We start from the raw sequence: 17,361 nt of genomic DNA, 5'->3' as shown, positions 1-17,361 counted from the left end.
CTTTAAATAGTGCTCTGCCAGTGTACACTCACTAGCCAGTTTTTAGGTACACGTTCAACTGGTTGTTAATATAATTATCTAATAAGCCAGGTAGGCATGTAGACATTGACAAGACAACCAGCTGAAGTTCAAACTGAGCCTCAGAATGAGTTGAAGATTTAAGTGACTGAAGGTGGCATGGTTGTTAGTGCCAGACAGGCTGGTGTTCTCACAAACTGGTGATCTGCTTGGACCTTTCTGTACAACCATCCAAGCAGCGTCTCAGTGGGTGAAAATGTCTAGTTGAAGTCAGAGGAGAATGGCCAGATTTAGCACAGAGCATCATTTCAGTCCAGCCGAGTGTTGTTGTTGACCATGTCAATGACTCTTCTAGGCTTCAGTTCTCAATGCTAACAGGGTATACCTAATGAAGTGGCTGCATAAGGTTCACTTGACTGAACAGTTCTCCAGCTTCACTTTGCAGTGCTCAAAAAGTGTTGTTTCACATGATTAATCATGAAACATGGAAATATTAACATGTCATTATGTTAAGTAAACATAATAAAAAATAAAAAAAACACCCTTATAATCAGCTGAAGGAAATGAGTCAGTAAAAAGAAAAATAGAAGGATCACAGTATGGTGGAAGGAAAGAAAGTTGTGTGTGTGTGATGTGAGTGAACAGGTGGGTATAACAACACAAGCAGGTTTGAAAAATTCAAAGACATTTATTATTTTATCTCCACACAAAAGATTTCAAAACAATAAACAAAGCAGAGCTGGAAACAAATATTAGATGCTCTGCCTATAAACACGTTTTTCTTGCTTTGAGCAACAAACAATAATAAAGTCCCTCGTGTACAAAATACTATTTTGAGGAGACAGTGAGGGGTGACCACCACCTCCTCTCACTCCTTCTGCTGCTGCTCCTCAGGCAACATCACCATCACCTCACCCTCCATCACCACTTTATCCTTAACAGAGCACGTTACAGCAATGAAGGCGAATGACATCTTAATCTTGCGGACTTCGGCTTCGGCCAGCACCTCCTCTCCAACGTAGAGTGGTGCCGGGAAGCGGATCTCCTGGTACAAGAAGATGCAGCCTCGACCCGGCATCCTGGTGCCGAGCACGGCCGAGATCAGGCCGTTGATGAGGACGCCGTGCACGATAGGTGTCTCAAACGAAGTGGTGCTGGCGTACGCCGGATCCAGGTGGAGGGGGTTGGTGTCACCTGTCAGCTCAGCGAACGCCTCCACGTCACGGGAAGAGAACGCTTTGGTGAGGGAAGCTCGCTGGCCAATGTGGAGTGACCGGCTGAGGTGAGGAGCCGCTGCGATGGAAGACAGCGGTTTGTTAAAGACTCGCCTCCACAGGAAACTCATTGCGAAAAAAAGAAAGCTCCTCCGGCCTCAGTCGAGCTGCAGATCCCGACTGTTTCCCGTCAGTGCCAAGAGGAACGGAGACACCTGAACACAGCACAGAGCAACAGAAAGATGGTCTTTATAATGTCTTGGATTAAATATTCCTCAAACACAAATGATGCAACATTACTGCAACATTCCTTAAATTAAAGGAGACCTAACTGAAACCTTTGCAAAATGCACAACTCAAAAATCATCCTTATGAGGCTTGGTCACGATTTTCAGGCTTTAAATTACAAAAATGTTATTGTTTTATGGTTGGAAGCTTGTTTCTATAACAAAAAACAAAACAAAAATAATTTTTGCCAATCATAAGTCAAAATTTTGGAGTTTTAATCTCAAAACTTCAACTTTACTGGAAGTTTGGCTCATTTTTACAGGAGTTTTAGTTAGTAAGTCAAAATTCTGAGATAATAATCCAAAGTTTTGACCTACAGAAAGAACAAAATGTTCGTTTTCCATAATGGGCCTCTAGGGGAGAGACAGCGATCTGAGCTGTGGTCCATGCATCTGTGAGCCCTTACAGAGCACCTTGAGAAACAGGATGTTTCTTTTAGCCACACCAACACAATCTTTGCTCACAACTGAAACTTAATTCCACACAGGATAATCCAGCATCAATTGCAGAAGCACCAGCACAAGAGGCTATAGTGCCAAGACATCTAAAAAGAGCGGCCTTGCTGATACAGTCCACGAGACGCTCTTAAGGGGAGATCAGCAACTCTAAATGAGTCCCTTTCTGAAACTTTTTCAGCACACCTTGTATATGAGACAGAAATATAAAAGGGCAACATCCTATTTAAGTCAACGATGATGTTGCATGCCTCCCAGTCTCTTTCTCATGGTGGTGAACGCCGCATGATTGCAGCCTTGCTATTGTGCGTCACATGAATCCCTACTGATCACCTTATCTATTGTATCCTAATTTAATCTAACAACAGCAGCTACAAAAAGAACAGTTACATATTTTTTGGCACTAATCTGTTTAAAACAGAGTAAAAAAAATACTGCTTCATCCTCTTTAAACCTCATAGTGCACACTTAAAGCAACTTCTTCATTACTTCATTTTAAATCCACAGCAGCAGTGTCCAGAAAAGCAAAATGAACAAGAACAAAAAAAGCTCACGTATCATCTTTAGAGATTAAAGCTGATGCACAGGAACTTTCCTCTTCAGCTCAGGAGTGCGAATACAGAACATTGTTCTGCACAAACATATGTGTAATGCTTCCACACGGACGTAATTTTTTGTGCCGGGCGGCAGAGATAATCGCCTCAGAGGTCATGTGGTTCGGGAGGGGCGGTAAAGTATTCACAGCTGATAGTCTCAAGGTCGACACAGAGCTTTGATGCTCGGCACAAAAAACACACGAGACCCAACCATCAGAAACTCTGTGGAAGGTGACTGATTGGTTGTTCACAGACTTGTGGCTCGGAAGCTGAAAATTAGTAAAGAACTTCACTTTGTTCACCTTCATTTGCAAACAAGAGACTATCCTACAGATGTGTATATTACAGCATGTTATACTAGCACAAGAGAGGATAATGTGCATCAAATTAGCAGCTTTAATGATGACAATCTGGAGGAAAAAATGTTAAGATTTTCAGCAAGTTTGGTAGAGTTTATTTTTCTGCAAAATATGTAAACTCTATTTATTTGTCATCACGCGTCACGATTCTTTAGTCTATTAACTTCTCTAGGAGTGGATCACCTCTGAGAAAATTCTTATTATGAGAGAAGAGCGGGGATCAAATCTGCTGACCTGCAGGACTCTGAAGGCACAGGCCTTGTTCTGGTAGGAGCCGAGAAGAGTCAGGGAGCTCCACAGCTTCACCAAACTTCTGCAAACACACACAATAAAAGAAGAAAATGATACCAACAAGTGGTGGTTAGTCTGTTTCAGTTTCAGCTGTCCCCACCACCCCACCCAGCCCCCTTTCTCTCATGGTCGGTGGTCACCTGCTGTAAACACGGAGGAGAGCGGTCAGGGTGTCCTCATCGTACTTCAGGACGTCAAAGTTTAACGCTGCTCCCACCTGAGGAGTGAAAACAAAGTAAGAAAAGCTAAACTGCATCCCTCCACGCTACGCATGAATTAGGACCCTGGATTCAGATAGTTTGGACTATCCAGAACATCTCCCTTTCCTTTTCATCTGCTTCAATCTCACCCTCCACATTCAGCATCTTCCTCCTCTGCACACGTCCAAACCACCTCAGCCTTGTATCTAACTTTTGCTCTAAACTGAGCCTGAGCTGTCCCTCTGATCTACACTCATTTCTAATCCCACCCATTCTGGTCAATCCCAATAAAAATCTAAGCATATTCTGCTCTGCCTTCATTTTTTTTTTTTTTTTATTAGTGCAGTTTCACTCATGTACTTTTCATGTATTCTGTCTTGCTTCCATTCCTCTTCTCTCCAGCACATACCTCCACCTGCTCCCTACTCTAACTAGAGATCACAATTTCATCTGTGATCATCTTAGTACATGGAGACCCCTGGCTGACCTCAACTGTCAGTTTGACATTTACGTGAAGATACATTATCACAAAAAACCCAAAAACAAACAAAAACAAGACTGATCCAGATCACCACAAACAAACAGTCACCTCAAAGCTGGGATGAGCCCCACATCTTGTAGAATACACTATATTACCAGAAGTATTCACTCACCTGCCTTCACACGCTTATGAACTTGAGTGACATACCATTCTCGATCCATAGAGTTTAATATGACATCAGCCCACCCTGTGCAGGTATAACAGCTTCAACTCTTCTGGGAAAGCTTTCCGCAAGGCTTACAAGTATGTGTTTGTGGCGGGGTGTGGCCTGCGATGCCGCTGCAGGTGAGATGGACTCTACGGCATCTACAATCTACACCACTACAAGTATTGGTGTACTTTACAGCACTCCACCCGATGCTTTGCTTGGCCTGGCTGCAGCTGCTTGGCTACGGACACCCATTTCACAAAGCTCTCTACGGACTGTTCTTTGATCTAATCTGAAGGCCACATGAAGTTTAGAGGTGTGTAGAGATTGACTCTGCAGAAAGTCGGCAAACTCTGCACACTAGGGCATAGAGACAGCATTTGCTGACCCCACTCTGTGATTTTACATAGAATACCATTTCATGCTGAGTTAGCGTTGTTCACGCTCGCTTCCACTTTGTTAATACCTCTAACAGTCGACTGTGGAATATTCCTTAGAGAAGAAATTTTACAAGTGGACTCGTTGCACGGGTGGCATCATATTACGGCATCACACTGGAATTCACTGAGCTCCTGAGAGCGACCCATTCTTTCACAAATGTTTGTAGAAGCAGTCTGTATGCCTGGGTCCTTGATTGTATACACCTGTGGCCAAGACAGTTACTGGAACAACTGAATTCATTGATTTGAATGGGCGAGTGAATACTTTTGGCAATATAGTGTATTTAATGCAAATTAATCCTCACATTATACAAAGGTTCTGAAACTCAGGAGAATAAAACAAGTAAAACAAACACAGAAGCTCCTTAACTCCTCACCGGTCTTCATGGTCTCACCTCTCCATACAGAGACTTCAGGCCTGTGATGATGAAGTACTTCAGTTCAACGGCACTTAGTCTGGTTGACTCATCCTCCAGCACACTAAAGACACAGAGGAAAAAATAAAGTGTGCGTGTGTGTACAAATATCAGCACAACATCAAACTCTAAAAATACGATGAGGAACTTACAGGCGGACCTTCAGGTAGTGGTACGGTGAGGCGTTTTTCAACACGACCCGTTGGTAGACAGACGCTTCTTCCTTCTCCTCCACCTGTTTCATTCTATCAGAGCATCAGTGGCTCAGCCTCTGTCTGATGAAGAGCAGCAGGTGGATCAGCTGACTATAAAAAAAAAAAATCAAAACAGTGGCGCTTACAGAGAGTCTCTTCGTCATGTCTGCATTTTATCGTTAGCCAATAAATACCTGTACTAAAGCAGGAACTGTGTGCGTTACACTTTATTTTCCACAAGCTTGTGAGGGCCTGTCAGTGTGCACTATCAAAGACTTGTAGCAGCAGGTGTTTAAAGCATTTTAGTTACGGGCTGGACCTTTGGACAGCAGCTTTGGGTAACAAAGCTGCTGCATTTACACAAAAGCAAACAACAAAGACAAACAGGAACACCTCAGAGCAAACCTGATAAGCTCTAAAATATTACGTTTTGGGAAGCCCAGAGATCTGACAGTGAAACGTCAATAAAAACACGAGGAAAACTCCGTACAGCCTTTAAAACCCGAAGCTGAAAGCGGCTAACCCTGGACAAGGTGAACCCGTTAGCTTCAGCTAAGTTATTGTAGCTGCTAGCTGATTCTCTGTTATCGACTCCGCACACAGAAATGAAAGTTTTTAATTTGTTCTGAAGTTTAATAAAAGCAGAAGCACTTCACTCACCAGCTGCTAAAACGTGGAGGACACACAGCGTGCCGAGAAGTCCGCAATCCCAGAGAAACGTCTTTCACCAAGGGGGAAGGGGACCCCAGCAGCGCATGCGCAACCAGCTTTTGCAAAGACGCGTAAAACTGCAAGATGGATCACTCTTCGCCACGAGGCGGCTTATTTTGTCTTGTACGTTGAAAACCGGATATGGAAGCTTGTTTCTGCCACTGCCACAAAAAACAAACAACAGTACTAACTCTGACAAAATCATTTAAAATTAATTTGTGAGTTTTTGAGTTACTGAATCAACATTTTGAGGTAATAATCCAAATGTTTTTTCTAATGGCTGACATTTTTCTCTATGGAAATAAAAATTAATTATTCATTTATTTTATTTTTTTAATTTCAGGTTGTATTTGACAGGACTTGATTCGTCGCCCTCACAATGTCAAAATAACATTTACAACTTGTGTAACCCTAACCCTAACCTTTCAGTGGTGCTATTAAATAGCATATAGCATATTAAACTTCACAGCTTGAGCTTACATCATTCATCTTCTTCGACACACATCCTGCTTTGATCTTGAGTGGGCCAGACCAGTGAAACTCCTCCTGCTGTCAGTGTAAAAAGAAGTTTAACTACATATTCAGTCCCAGCTGAACTGCTACTTTACTGCAATACATTGCGCAAAGTAGTTCTCTCTACTTTTTTCATCTTATCTTTTTTAATCATGTTACTTTTAGTATTTTAATCATGTTTCATCTCTTCAAACACATTTCATTGTAATGCTGACCCTGTACTAACAACATGTGACAAATAAATCTGAATTGCAGGGCCTCGTGAGCAGTGACTACTTCCTGTGCATCTTGAATAAATTACTTGATGTGTTATGTCTTCCAAAATGACAGGATTTTTCAACCAACAATCTTAAACACACAAAATCTTTTAATTCCACCATTTTTTAAAACTTTATATATTAAAGTTAATAGCTAAAGGTTACAAATCACATATTAATCAACAGTAAATGTTTCATTGTAAATTCAGTCTGATGTGTTTTTGTGATGTTAATTATGCAGTCAGTCCACTGCATAGTTCACAAACAGCTGTAAACAGAAGACTACAATGCAGTTTTCTGAAAGTGAAACATGAAAACGAGGATTGATACCATGACATTAAACTCTAAAGATTATGGATATCAGCCGCCTGCAGGGCAGTGAGTAAAAGTCATACAGATGAAAACATCAGGAATATCTTAAAGTAAAGTAATACTTTTGTGCGTTTGTTCAGTTTTTTTTACAGACATAAACGTTGATGTAGAAATCTCATCATACTTCTCCTCTCCTTCATCATCATGAGGTCAGGGGTCGGCGTACAGTTCAAAGGTTTTTCTTCAAGAAACTTTCTTTACGTTGCCATCGCTGACTGCCTGCTCAGACAGGAAGTCCGTGATGAGTTTGGCGGCTTTTCTCGGTCGCTCAAGAGCCACAGAGTGACCACAGCTGTCCAACACCGTCACCTGGCAGTGAGGCAGCGCCCCCTGCAGCACAGCGGCGCCCGAAACGTCCAGCACCTGAGAGTTCAGACAAGTGTGTTACAGCTCTGTGTGACGCTGCAGCACGGCTTTACTGACACACTGAAATATCCCAACACCACATGACGGAGATTTACAGATTTACAGATATTCATGCTCTGTTGTCAATTCGTATAGACTTCCAAATGAAAATGAACTTCGAACTTTACAGCATTAAAAGGCACATTTACAGCCTGGTAGAAATTGTTTTTTATTTCAACAGTACAATCTAATTTTTTTTCTATCTTATTAATATGGATACAGTTAAAGTTTAAACTTCTCTCAACAGTGATTCAATAATTTAAATATGAAGGACGTAGTGAGCACAAGTAGATGAGGAGGGCCACTTGGCAGTTCTGATGACCGGCACCCCTAATTTTTATTTTTATTTTTTTAAAGAAGCAGTACATACCCGCAAAGGGCGGAAAATTGGGGCTGAGACATCGTTTTCTAATGATCATCACTGCTGTGGGGTTGTGAATTTACCTGGTCTTCCTTCCCCCAGATAACCTGCAGGGGCACTGTGATCAGATGCATGTTTTCTTGTAGCGAGTGGCGAGACTTCTCCCCAACAATCTCCATGAACACTACACACACACACACACACACAGGGGCAATGAGTTACTAAAGGGAAAATGATTACTGCAGAGTAGAAGTAGACACAATCTGCTTTTCTCCCTGCTTCACTGTCTTTATACAAGTGAGTCATATCAAAAGTGCTTTCCTTCACTAATTAATTTATCTGAAATGTCAAATAGAAAATAATGAAAAAAGGCAGGAGGCAAAGGGTCAGATCAAATCCCTCAGTAATCTGTGACTGTCGATGGAGCACTGCTTGAACTCAATTCACTTCAATATATATAGCACCAAATCACAACAGCCGTCGCTTCAAGGTGCTTTATATTGTAAGGTAGAGACCCTACATTATTACAGAGATGCAAGCATCTCTGCAAGCAACCCAGTAATCATATGACCACCTTTGAGCAACGACTTGGTGATGGTGGGAAGGAAAAACTCCCTTTTAACAGGAAAAAAAACGCCAGCAGAACCAGGCTCAGGGAAGTGCGGCCGTCTGCTGTGACCGGTTGGGGATGAGGGGAGGAGGACAGGACAAAGAGAAGAAAAGAGCAGGTGATGGTGAGCGGACTGACCTTCTTTGTAGAAATCATTGTTTGGGATCCTGTTGGCAAGGAGACCGCTCAGCACCTAACAACACACATGCACACAAATGCAAATAAATAAAAAGAAAGAAAGAAAAGCAACAGCAGTACTGGCAGTGTGACTGAGAGCAGGTATATTGTTACAAGCCTTAAATGCAAAGTGACCCAGAAGTGTCTGTGTGATGGTTGAATTCTGTAAATACTAAAGCAAGCTGGAACATCTTTTGTGGAAAGAAAGGAGGTTCAGAGGAACAAAATATCATACTCTCTAGGATGCTACTCTCTGCATTCATATGCGCCTTTTGTAAAGTTATGATGTCTTTTGTGAAGCACTTTGCAATGTGGGTTTATGAAACTGCTCCATAAATAAAGATATTCCCATATCAATGATAAAAGTGAAGTAAGGGTTGCATTATAACTCAGTTCATTGCAGATCTTTCTGTGTGCAGTCTGCATGTTTTTCCTGTCCTGCTTTTCCAGCTTCCTCTAGCAGTCCAAAGATATGCATGTGAGGTTAAGTGATTCTAAACTGGCTGTAGATGTGAGGTAGATAAAATGCTTAAAGTGCAAAGAATAAAGAATAAAATAAAGCAGATGACAGTCTGCAGGATGAATTTGGAAGAGGAAGCTATTAAAAATAAGACAGCCACTGAGAACAGGGTGAAGTATTGTAGTTAAACTTTGGTCAATTTTAGCTTCACCACAGCAAACCGTAAAACCCACAGTCACATTGTTTAAATACTTCAATGTGATTTCTCCTAATTCCTTACAAATTCTCCTTCACATCTTTCCTTGTCTTAATGACGTGCTGATACAATGAATCATGCGGATAAGGAAACTTGTGAAGTCATTTCTACTGTGCCCATGCAGCTCAGCCCTGTACCTGTCGGGGGAGTTTTGGGGGGGTGTTACAACAGAGTCTCAGCATGTCCTCGAGTTCCTGAATGGTGGTGGGGACGAGCGGGATCGACTCATCCTTCTCACCCATCTCCAGCTCCCTCAGGCGACTGATAAACTCCGAGTCCGTCGGGTAAACCAGGCCTGTTTGGGAGAGAAGATGAGGAAGAGGAATTATGCAAACCTGATCATCATCAGCAAATGTAAGGTACGTCTGCTGAGTTTACCTGCCGGGCAAACCAAGGTGACACTGGATAGGTGGGTGGGGTAAGTGGCAGCGTACACCCCTGCGACGTTGCCACCCATTGACGTGCCGACCAGGTGGAAGGGTCTTTTATCGAGACCGATACTCTGCACAAACTACACAGGAAGAAAAACAGAGAGGTGAGTTTTGAAACAGGACAGTAGCTCAGTGCTTCTGCTGTGGTCCAAACCTGGAAGCCTTGCTTTGATTACAAGAATAACCTCCCCCTGAAAGATATCCCAGTGGTTTTTCCAAACTTATAATTATTACAAAGTGTGCAAGTGTCACACACACACACAAATTTGTACAGACCTGGTGGATTCGTTCAACCTGACCGCGGATGCTGTAATCCTCTGGACCGGTGCGACTTGTCCCCTCGTGTCCCGGCATGTCCACACACACCACATGTTGGTTTCTAGGGAGGAACTGGAGGAGAAAGCAAACACTAGTGATGGTAAATTTGATTCTTTTTACTGAATCGAGTTTTAATGAGTCACTCACCAAAGTGAATCGGATTTTTTGAGTCATTTGATTCACTGAGTCAGTTGACCAGAGAGTGCAAAAAATGTACATTTTCACTCAAACTTAATTTGTTTAAGTTTGAGTTGGGGCGGTAATGCGCCTTAACATTGGTTGCCAACCAAGAAGAAGAAGAAGCTGTGAGCCAGGAGGGGGTGAGGGGGTGAGTGAGTGAGTGATTCGTTCGCTCGCTCTATGATTCAGCACAGGAGGGAGGGGGTTAGTGAGTCCTGAGTGATTCGCTTACGCTTACGATTCAACACAGGAAGGGAGGGGGTGAGTAGCTCAAATGTGCTGTTAGCATGTTAGCAGAGTGATGCTACTGTGAACTGAGGAGCTATTTTCTTGATGTGAGCTTCTACTCACATCTACTTTTTCTTCCAGTTCAGAGCAGAAATGCTTTTGTTAAGAAACTGGCTGTTGTTTCCCCCCCCCCCCCCCCAATTTTATTTATAAGCTAGATATATTTCTACTAAGCGAATTAGTTTGCTAACAGAAACAGGGATGAGTCAGTTGGGCTTGTGAATCATGATTCACGAGTCAGTAAAGTGATTCTCGAGTATTGAACGATTCGTTCACGAATCGAACATCACTAGCAAACACACCAGAGGCTCACTTACATACACTTCATGACAGAAAGGCTGGAGAATCACCAGTCAAATCTGACAAAATCTGCTTCAACAGTTATAGATTTTTGCTCAAAGGTAAGATTTTACAAAGGGGACAGCTTCCACGTCTCCACACACAATTCACCAACCCTGTGTTTCCAGATTTACACACAGCTGAGCTGAAGTTCCTTTTTTAGCAGTGAAAATGTCACTGTCACAAACATGTACATCTGATGTTTTGATTTATTTTTGTGTAAAAACCTTGACAACAGGTAGCCACATATCCTTGGTGGCAGAGAAGCCGTGGAGCAGCAGCAGTGATGGTGTTGCGCCTCCTGGTGCCCCGCGTGTGGAATAACAGAAGTGGTAATTCCCACTGTGAGAGAAGCGGACAACCAATCCGAGCCTGCGGCGCCAATACCTGCAGAGATTTACAGGTGAGCCGTTATAAAGTCTCATGTTCTGGATGTTCAGTGATTCCTGAGGATTAAACATGAGGCGATCCATCCACTAACATTATGAAATAAATCATGTGATTGTGTAGTCTTTAAAAACAAGATCACTGTTTCTGAATTTTCTCTGACTCTGATCATCACTTTATTTTAGGATTCAGTTCAACATCCTGCAGCTGCACATGGTTTCATATGAAAAGGGTCATTGTGCAGTCAAAACTGGTGTGAGATCACATTAATGGGAAAATCCCCCCACAAAATAAAAGCACACTAGAAAATTAAAGGTTTATCATGAAAAGATGATGACCTGTAGAAATCATTTTATAACTGCTGTTATGAAAATAAGAGTGATGCTCTGCCACTTATTTCCATAGTTTGTTCATGTGATTGTTTAATAATTTATTGTGCAACACTTTGGATATTCATATCAACCACAAATGCAGCTTCATTACTCAACATAAACATAATAAGGTGAATTTCTGCTACCCTTACAACGGTCAGGGTTAAAAAATAAAAACCAAACAAAATAAAAACAGAGGTCAGGAACGGTCCCCGAAATCTGGGACCAAAATGATCTCGACAGATAAAAATAATCTTCTACACAGTCACAGATTCACTGTTAATTCTTTGCACATGTTTTTCTTCTTCTATTACATGTCAGTGAGTCAGCACTTTGTGTGTGTGTGCGTGTGTGTGTAAGACAGAGTGAAGCAACATCAGTAATCCAGTAATCAGCCAGCATGTAGTTTTTTTCACAGCTTAGTCTAAAGTTCAGAAGGAAAGGTCACTGCTTTGGCTCTTTCACAATAAAAGCATTTTTGAAGCTGTATTGGAACACAGGAACTACATTATTTTCATTCAAATGTAACGCGTGTCCAGTTTGTCTGCTTGTTGCTGTTGAAGGCTTTATCTGGTGGGTTTAGTAACTTTGAAGAAAATTGCTTGGAGTAACATTTATTAGATTTATTTTCATAAAAAAATAAGAAAAATGGAAAACCACTGTACAAAAGTGCAAAAGTCCTGAGCCACCAAGTCTTTTTCCTGTTTCCTTATCTTAAGAATGGCTTCTTGGCAGCCACCCTTCACTGACACCATTTCTAATGATACTTCAGTGAACAGTAAAGGGATCAGCCAAAGGGTCAGATGACTCTTATGGTCCTTTGTCAGGTCTTTGCTGGATTTTCCTATTTCTTAAGGACATGACTCAGATACTGCTACGGTTTATCAGCTGTAATTTTTCAGACCTGTAATTTCTTTATTTTTCCCTCATGAAAAGCAGCCAATGTCCAAAGAAAAGGTTTGGAAGACCTCCAGAAGGCTGGACACCTACTGATGATGACCACTTAAAAAAATCACAACAAAGTCTGGCTGCTTGGAAGCAAAACATGAGAAATAAGGAATGACTTGAGACTTTTGCAGAGTACTGTAGGTGGAAAATCTTTTCCATTTCTTCTGCTATAATCCAGTGGTGTGCCTAAACCAAACAGATACAAGTCTAACCCGCCTGTTTGTTCTCTGTGTGTATGTCCTCTATGTGCCTTTACCAGTTGTACGCCTTGAGGAGCGCTCCAGGCCAGAACAGGAAGGAGGTGACGAAAGCGAGCACGGGCACAACCAGGACACCTCCTGCCAGCATTATCATTTTGGCCACATTCAGCTCCATCGTTGCAGCCTCCTTTAAAAAAAAAAAAACAGATCACAAACTGCACTCTCAGCTCAGTTTAACTGTAGATAATCAAGCAGAAACTGAATAATTTATTAGTCCCAGACGAAACTGTGTCCTCACAGTTGCTCCAAGACAGTAAGAAGAGTAACTACTAGAAGAGTAACTGTAACTTCGGTCGTTGCTGTGCTTTTTTTGGAAATCGAATTTCCCAGAGGAACCCACCCGAGGGATTAATAAAGTTCTATCTTATCTTATCTTATCTTATCTTAGTGTTATACTGTATAATAATAATAGAAACAGACGCTGAGTACTGCATCCAGAGTACTGAAGTGACAAAAGTCCAGTTAAATCACTCAGTCTTGCCTCAGTCAATGAAACATTTAGCTGTAAACAAACATATAGTCAGGGAAATGTGCTGGTTTATTTATGCCTTTACTCCAAAAAAAGACAAAGCCTAACTTAAGCTGATAAATAAAAAATATTCCCATAGCTTTCCAAAGTTATGGCATCACTTTTTTTTTACTTTTAGTGTAAAAGATCCATTTTTCCACTGCAGAAAGCAAAGGTGGGAAAGCATTTTAAGTGTAATTACATTGCTTATAATAATAAAAGCTTGTAATAAATGAAATTCAACTCACTAAAAATATAATACAAACTTCTTGTAGGTTAAATACATTTTAATTATACTTAAATGCTTTGAAAAGAAAACTGGATGAAAGAGAGCAGGTAGAGCTGAGTGTAAAATATGAACCCAAAACTCAGTAATAGGAGTTGCCTGCTCAACCCAGTGAGCTAAACCACCATATGTTAGCTTGTTTCTTAGCTCTAATTATCAGGCACCTGCGTCCGTGGCTTCCACACAATATGTCATAAATGCAGCATTGAACCAGGCTTGATGGGTCAAATATGGCAACTCATGGTAACAGCAAATTGACACAGCAGTTGTTAATAGTTAACGTTGAGGTATTACTTCCATCTTTCATATACAGTCTATGATTTTGACATGAAATCGCAATTAATGCAAGTGCCACAAAATCAACAGGATACAACAGGATTACTTAACCCACTGAACAACGTCCAGCGCTGCAAGCCCAACCCAGAAAGACACTGAACCTTTGAAGCAGCTGCAAAGTTCACAGTTTCCGGAGAAAGCACCTGTAGGGGGAATGTGCTTAAAAAATAAACTACTTCTACTCGTAATATACCATAGTAATACACAGTAATCGGGATTTGGAGGTTTGCTTTGATGTAGAAATCAGACCAAGTAAAAAAGTGCATTTGTTAGGAGTTTTTTTTAAAGGTTAGAACCGGAAAATGAGTAAAACAAGTTTACATTGAGAAAAAAATGCGGAAGTTTCCTTTAACCGTAACGGTCACAGGCTTAAAGAGACAAACTTCTCTTTTTGAATATTTTGTTCACTGAGGGTTTGATGGTAGAACACCAGATGCAAAGGTTACATTAAAAACTCGTGTCCTTTTAACCTGCTGAAAACGTCACATCGGACATAACGCGGACACCTCAGGCTGAGTACTATAGCGCTTTATCTACACCTGCAGGGTCAGCGGCGCCCTACCTGTCAGGGTCCTCTTCGAGCTGTCAGTGCCGGCTGTCCTCCATTCAGTCCGCTGCTCTTCCTCCTCTTTCACCTAAATTACATAACAGCCTTTCATCCGCACTTAAAGGGATACTGCAGAAGAAAAATGCTGTGCTGCATTCAGGTGCCGTCAGAAGCAGAGGATGTGTGATGTGTGCGAGCACGTCCACAAGAGGGCGCCAACATCTACAGGCAGCTCTTAGAGAACAGCACTGATGCTCCAGAATTTCTGTCGAAGTTAAAGCAATTTATATATTTATTTTCTTCAAATGAATGTTTCAGTTGATTTCTGTCCAGTGTTTTGTGGCTCGGAGGGCTGGCAGCTCCCCAGTTTCAGACTGGGAGGAGACAAAAAGCCTCGGAGGGTTGCATAAGAAAGGTCATTGGCTAAAAATCTGTGACCAACCAAATGTGCTGATGATCCTGCTGTGGTGAGAAAGGAGCAGCTGAAAAAAGATTTAAATAGTGGTCTGAACTGATTGGAGCTCAAGTGGAAAAACACAATGTCAGGATTTAGCAACATATCTGTCACTGCTTGTGTGTAAATGCTAGAAAACGTTCTCCTTCTTTCTTCTTTTGATCATCCAAGGGGCCTTGAACTTTTGCCGTTTTTTTTTTTTTGGCCAAAAACCTAATTTAAAGGCTGCCAGTCTTCGTGCATTTGCTAAATTATACACTGAAAAGCACTTTATAATAAAAGGAAAGAATATACTTAGGATCTAAATAAGAGGGTTTTAACAGTATGACAGTTGCTAATAATAATGAATTATAATAAAGCAGGAAGTAGTCTGTAATATTGTTTGAAATGTGAAAATAGCTGGAAAAGAGGGGAAAAGTTATAAACTTGTGATTATTTACAATAAAAAGACCTGCTGTGGTGATGACATCGACTTCTGAGCCGCAGAGTCTTCAAGCCAGTTATTATCATCATTTTAACTTTGTATTAAGAAACACTTAACTTGCATTAACTATTTTTGAACCAATCAGCACACAAACACCAGCACTTTCAGTCAGTCATTTAAGTTTGTTGGTTACTGTGAGTGTGAAAAGATCATCAACCTTCTGAATGAACAACTTTTACATTCCTAACAAACTCAAGGAAGCTTTCAATGCTCAACAAACTGATTTTCAGCCATATTAGGGATAATCATGTTGTATAATCTGTGTAGTCAGAGGCTGATATTACACAAAGATGAGCTTTTCTCCCTGCTTACAATGCACACTATTAAAGGCCATAAAACTCTGCAGATCAAATAAATTGTCTCACTTTGGGGCTAAAAATATCCCAATCGGTTTTTTCTTTCATGGTTCAGGAAGCAGCCGTCAGACGGTCAGCTGGGTGATGTAACTGCCCGGGAACGTCAGTCCAGAAACCACAGGAATACCTCACATTCCTGCAGGTAGTAGGTCAGCACACACACAGACACACACACACACATATTAGTGGAGTTTTGTAATCCTCAGTGATTCTAATTTTTCTGCCTGCAGCTGGTTTATTTGAGAAAACTACCTGATTTGTTCTTGTGAAATTTTCATTTGCTATGTTTAATTTTTGATGATTAATCAATGTCTGTGTGTCATAGATTAAAATATAGTTTTAGTACAATGAAGAATATTAAATATTTGCTGTTGTAACAAGCAGTCACTGCCAGTCAGTGAAGAATAAGATGCTTTTAACAAATTATCTGTGTAAACATGCATCTAACCTTTATTCAGCCAGGGGGGAAAAGACTCCTGAGAAAAGAAATCTATTTACAACAGTGTCCTGGGCAAGAAAGATGCGGTAATGTAACGGTAAAGTAACGGTAATCTAATTACCGTTTTTGCAATAGTAATCCGTTACTTTACTTGTTACTTGAAAAAAGTAATCGGATTACAGTAACGCGTTACAAGTAACGTGGGATTGTTGAGTTTACCTCGTCAGTGGATTATTGTTGAAAAATCTTGCTTTGGAAAGGATTGCCTAACTAACTCGTTGTGTTTGCCTTTACTAGGAATTGGGAGTGGAGTGTGTTTCACGGGAGTGGAGCCACAGTTTGGAATTGGAGTTTGGAGATTGCTGTGTCCTGTGTTTGGGTCTCTTCCTTATCTAAAACCTGACAGAACTATCCAGCCAGTGATGGACCTCGAGCCCATGAGATATCGCTACAGGTGAACTTAGTGGAACGCCATGGAAAGATGTTACAACACATCACCAAAGAGTAGAGTGTACTCCTCCAGGTGGTAATGGAACTAAAAGTCATGTTGGTAGCACCACCATCCTCACTATAATCGACTGGTTTTCCAAGGCCGCCCATTTTGTGGCATTGCCTGGATTGCCTACTGCCTTGGGAACCGCCAAACAACTCATCCAACATCTTTTCCAACTGCATGGTGTTCCTCAGGACATCGTCTCGGACAGGGGTCTACAATTCACTTTCCAGTTGTGGAAGGAGTTTTGTTCTGAACTGAGGGGCCAAATCAGTTTGTCCTCTGATTTCCACCCCCAGACTAACAGCCAAGTGGAGAGGGCAAATCAGGAGCTGGAAGCCGTCCTTCGTTGTGTTGCCTTCTCTAACTAGTCCATGTGAAGTGATCAGCTGGCATGGGTCGAATACAGCCATAACTCCATCATGGAGGGTTAGTTGGCTGTGCCTTCCATTCAGTACTATGCACATCGCTCCTGCTGGTTGTAGCGGACCGCAAGGGCAGTTCTCCTCGAGACCATGGAGCGAAATAAGTGGCTGGACGATCACCGTTGTGTGTCGGCGGCGGCCTACCAAAGCAGACAAAAAGTTTGGCTCTCCTCCAGGTAAATTCCTTTGAGAACTGAGTCTAAGAAACTAGCTCCCTGGTTCCTTGGCC

General features: G+C 41.6%; 3 protein-coding genes across 5 annotated transcripts; all 3 read right to left on the bottom strand.

The window, feature by feature from the left end:
• Positions 1 to 686: 686 nt before the first annotated feature.
• LOC147331057 (hydroxyacyl-thioester dehydratase type 2, mitochondrial-like) lies at positions 687 to 1,363 on the bottom strand. Its single transcript, XM_086293091.1, has one exon. It carries the CDS (start codon positions 1,361 to 1,363, stop codon positions 887 to 889), a length of 477 nt encoding a protein of 158 aa, XP_086149217.1. The 3' UTR covers positions 687 to 886.
• Positions 1,311 to 5,977, bottom strand: rpp14 (ribonuclease P/MRP 14 subunit). 2 transcript variants are annotated; one of them, XM_086293092.1, is made up of 6 exons: positions 5,821 to 5,977; positions 5,119 to 5,271; positions 4,946 to 5,030; positions 3,362 to 3,438; positions 3,165 to 3,243; positions 1,311 to 1,447 (listed from the first exon to the last, which is right to left on the bottom strand). In XM_086293092.1, exons 2-6 carry the CDS (start codon positions 5,208 to 5,210, stop codon positions 1,391 to 1,393), a joined length of 390 nt encoding a protein of 129 aa, XP_086149218.1. In that variant the 5' UTR covers positions 5,211 to 5,271; positions 5,821 to 5,977; the 3' UTR covers positions 1,311 to 1,390. The 2 variants fall into 2 exon arrangements, with proteins under 2 accessions (XP_086149218.1, XP_086149219.1); XM_086293093.1 differs by having other exon boundaries at positions 5,119 to 5,241; positions 5,821 to 5,914.
• Positions 5,978 to 6,735: 758 nt separating this feature from the next.
• On the bottom strand, positions 6,736 to 14,636 carry LOC147331055 (monoacylglycerol lipase abhd6-A-like). 2 transcript variants are annotated; one of them, XM_086293090.1, is made up of 10 exons: positions 14,497 to 14,596; positions 13,990 to 14,077; positions 12,801 to 12,931; positions 11,066 to 11,225; positions 9,990 to 10,103; positions 9,661 to 9,793; positions 9,420 to 9,577; positions 8,528 to 8,582; positions 7,863 to 7,963; positions 6,736 to 7,376 (listed from the first exon to the last, which is right to left on the bottom strand). In XM_086293090.1, the coding sequence occupies exons 3-10, from the start codon at positions 12,917 to 12,919 to the stop codon at positions 7,197 to 7,199; spliced, it is 1,020 nt and encodes a 339-aa protein (XP_086149216.1). In that variant the 5' UTR covers positions 12,920 to 12,931; positions 13,990 to 14,077; positions 14,497 to 14,596; the 3' UTR covers positions 6,736 to 7,196. The 2 variants fall into 2 exon arrangements, with proteins under 2 accessions (XP_086149216.1, XP_086149215.1); XM_086293089.1 differs by lacking the exon at positions 13,990 to 14,077 and having other exon boundaries at positions 14,497 to 14,636.
• Positions 14,637 to 17,361: the final 2,725 nt, after the last annotated feature.

Source organism: Aulonocara sp. 'chitande type north' Nkhata Bay, linkage group LG5 (assembly GCF_057382095.1).
Source record: "Aulonocara sp. 'chitande type north' Nkhata Bay isolate Kocher_YH1m ecotype deep benthic linkage group LG5, A_spYH_male_GT1.1, whole genome shotgun sequence".
NCBI lineage: Eukaryota > Metazoa > Chordata > Actinopteri > Cichliformes > Cichlidae > Aulonocara > Aulonocara sp. 'chitande type north' Nkhata Bay.
The sequence above is the reverse complement of the archived record's forward strand: the minus strand, read 5'-3'. Positions and strand labels throughout refer to the sequence as shown.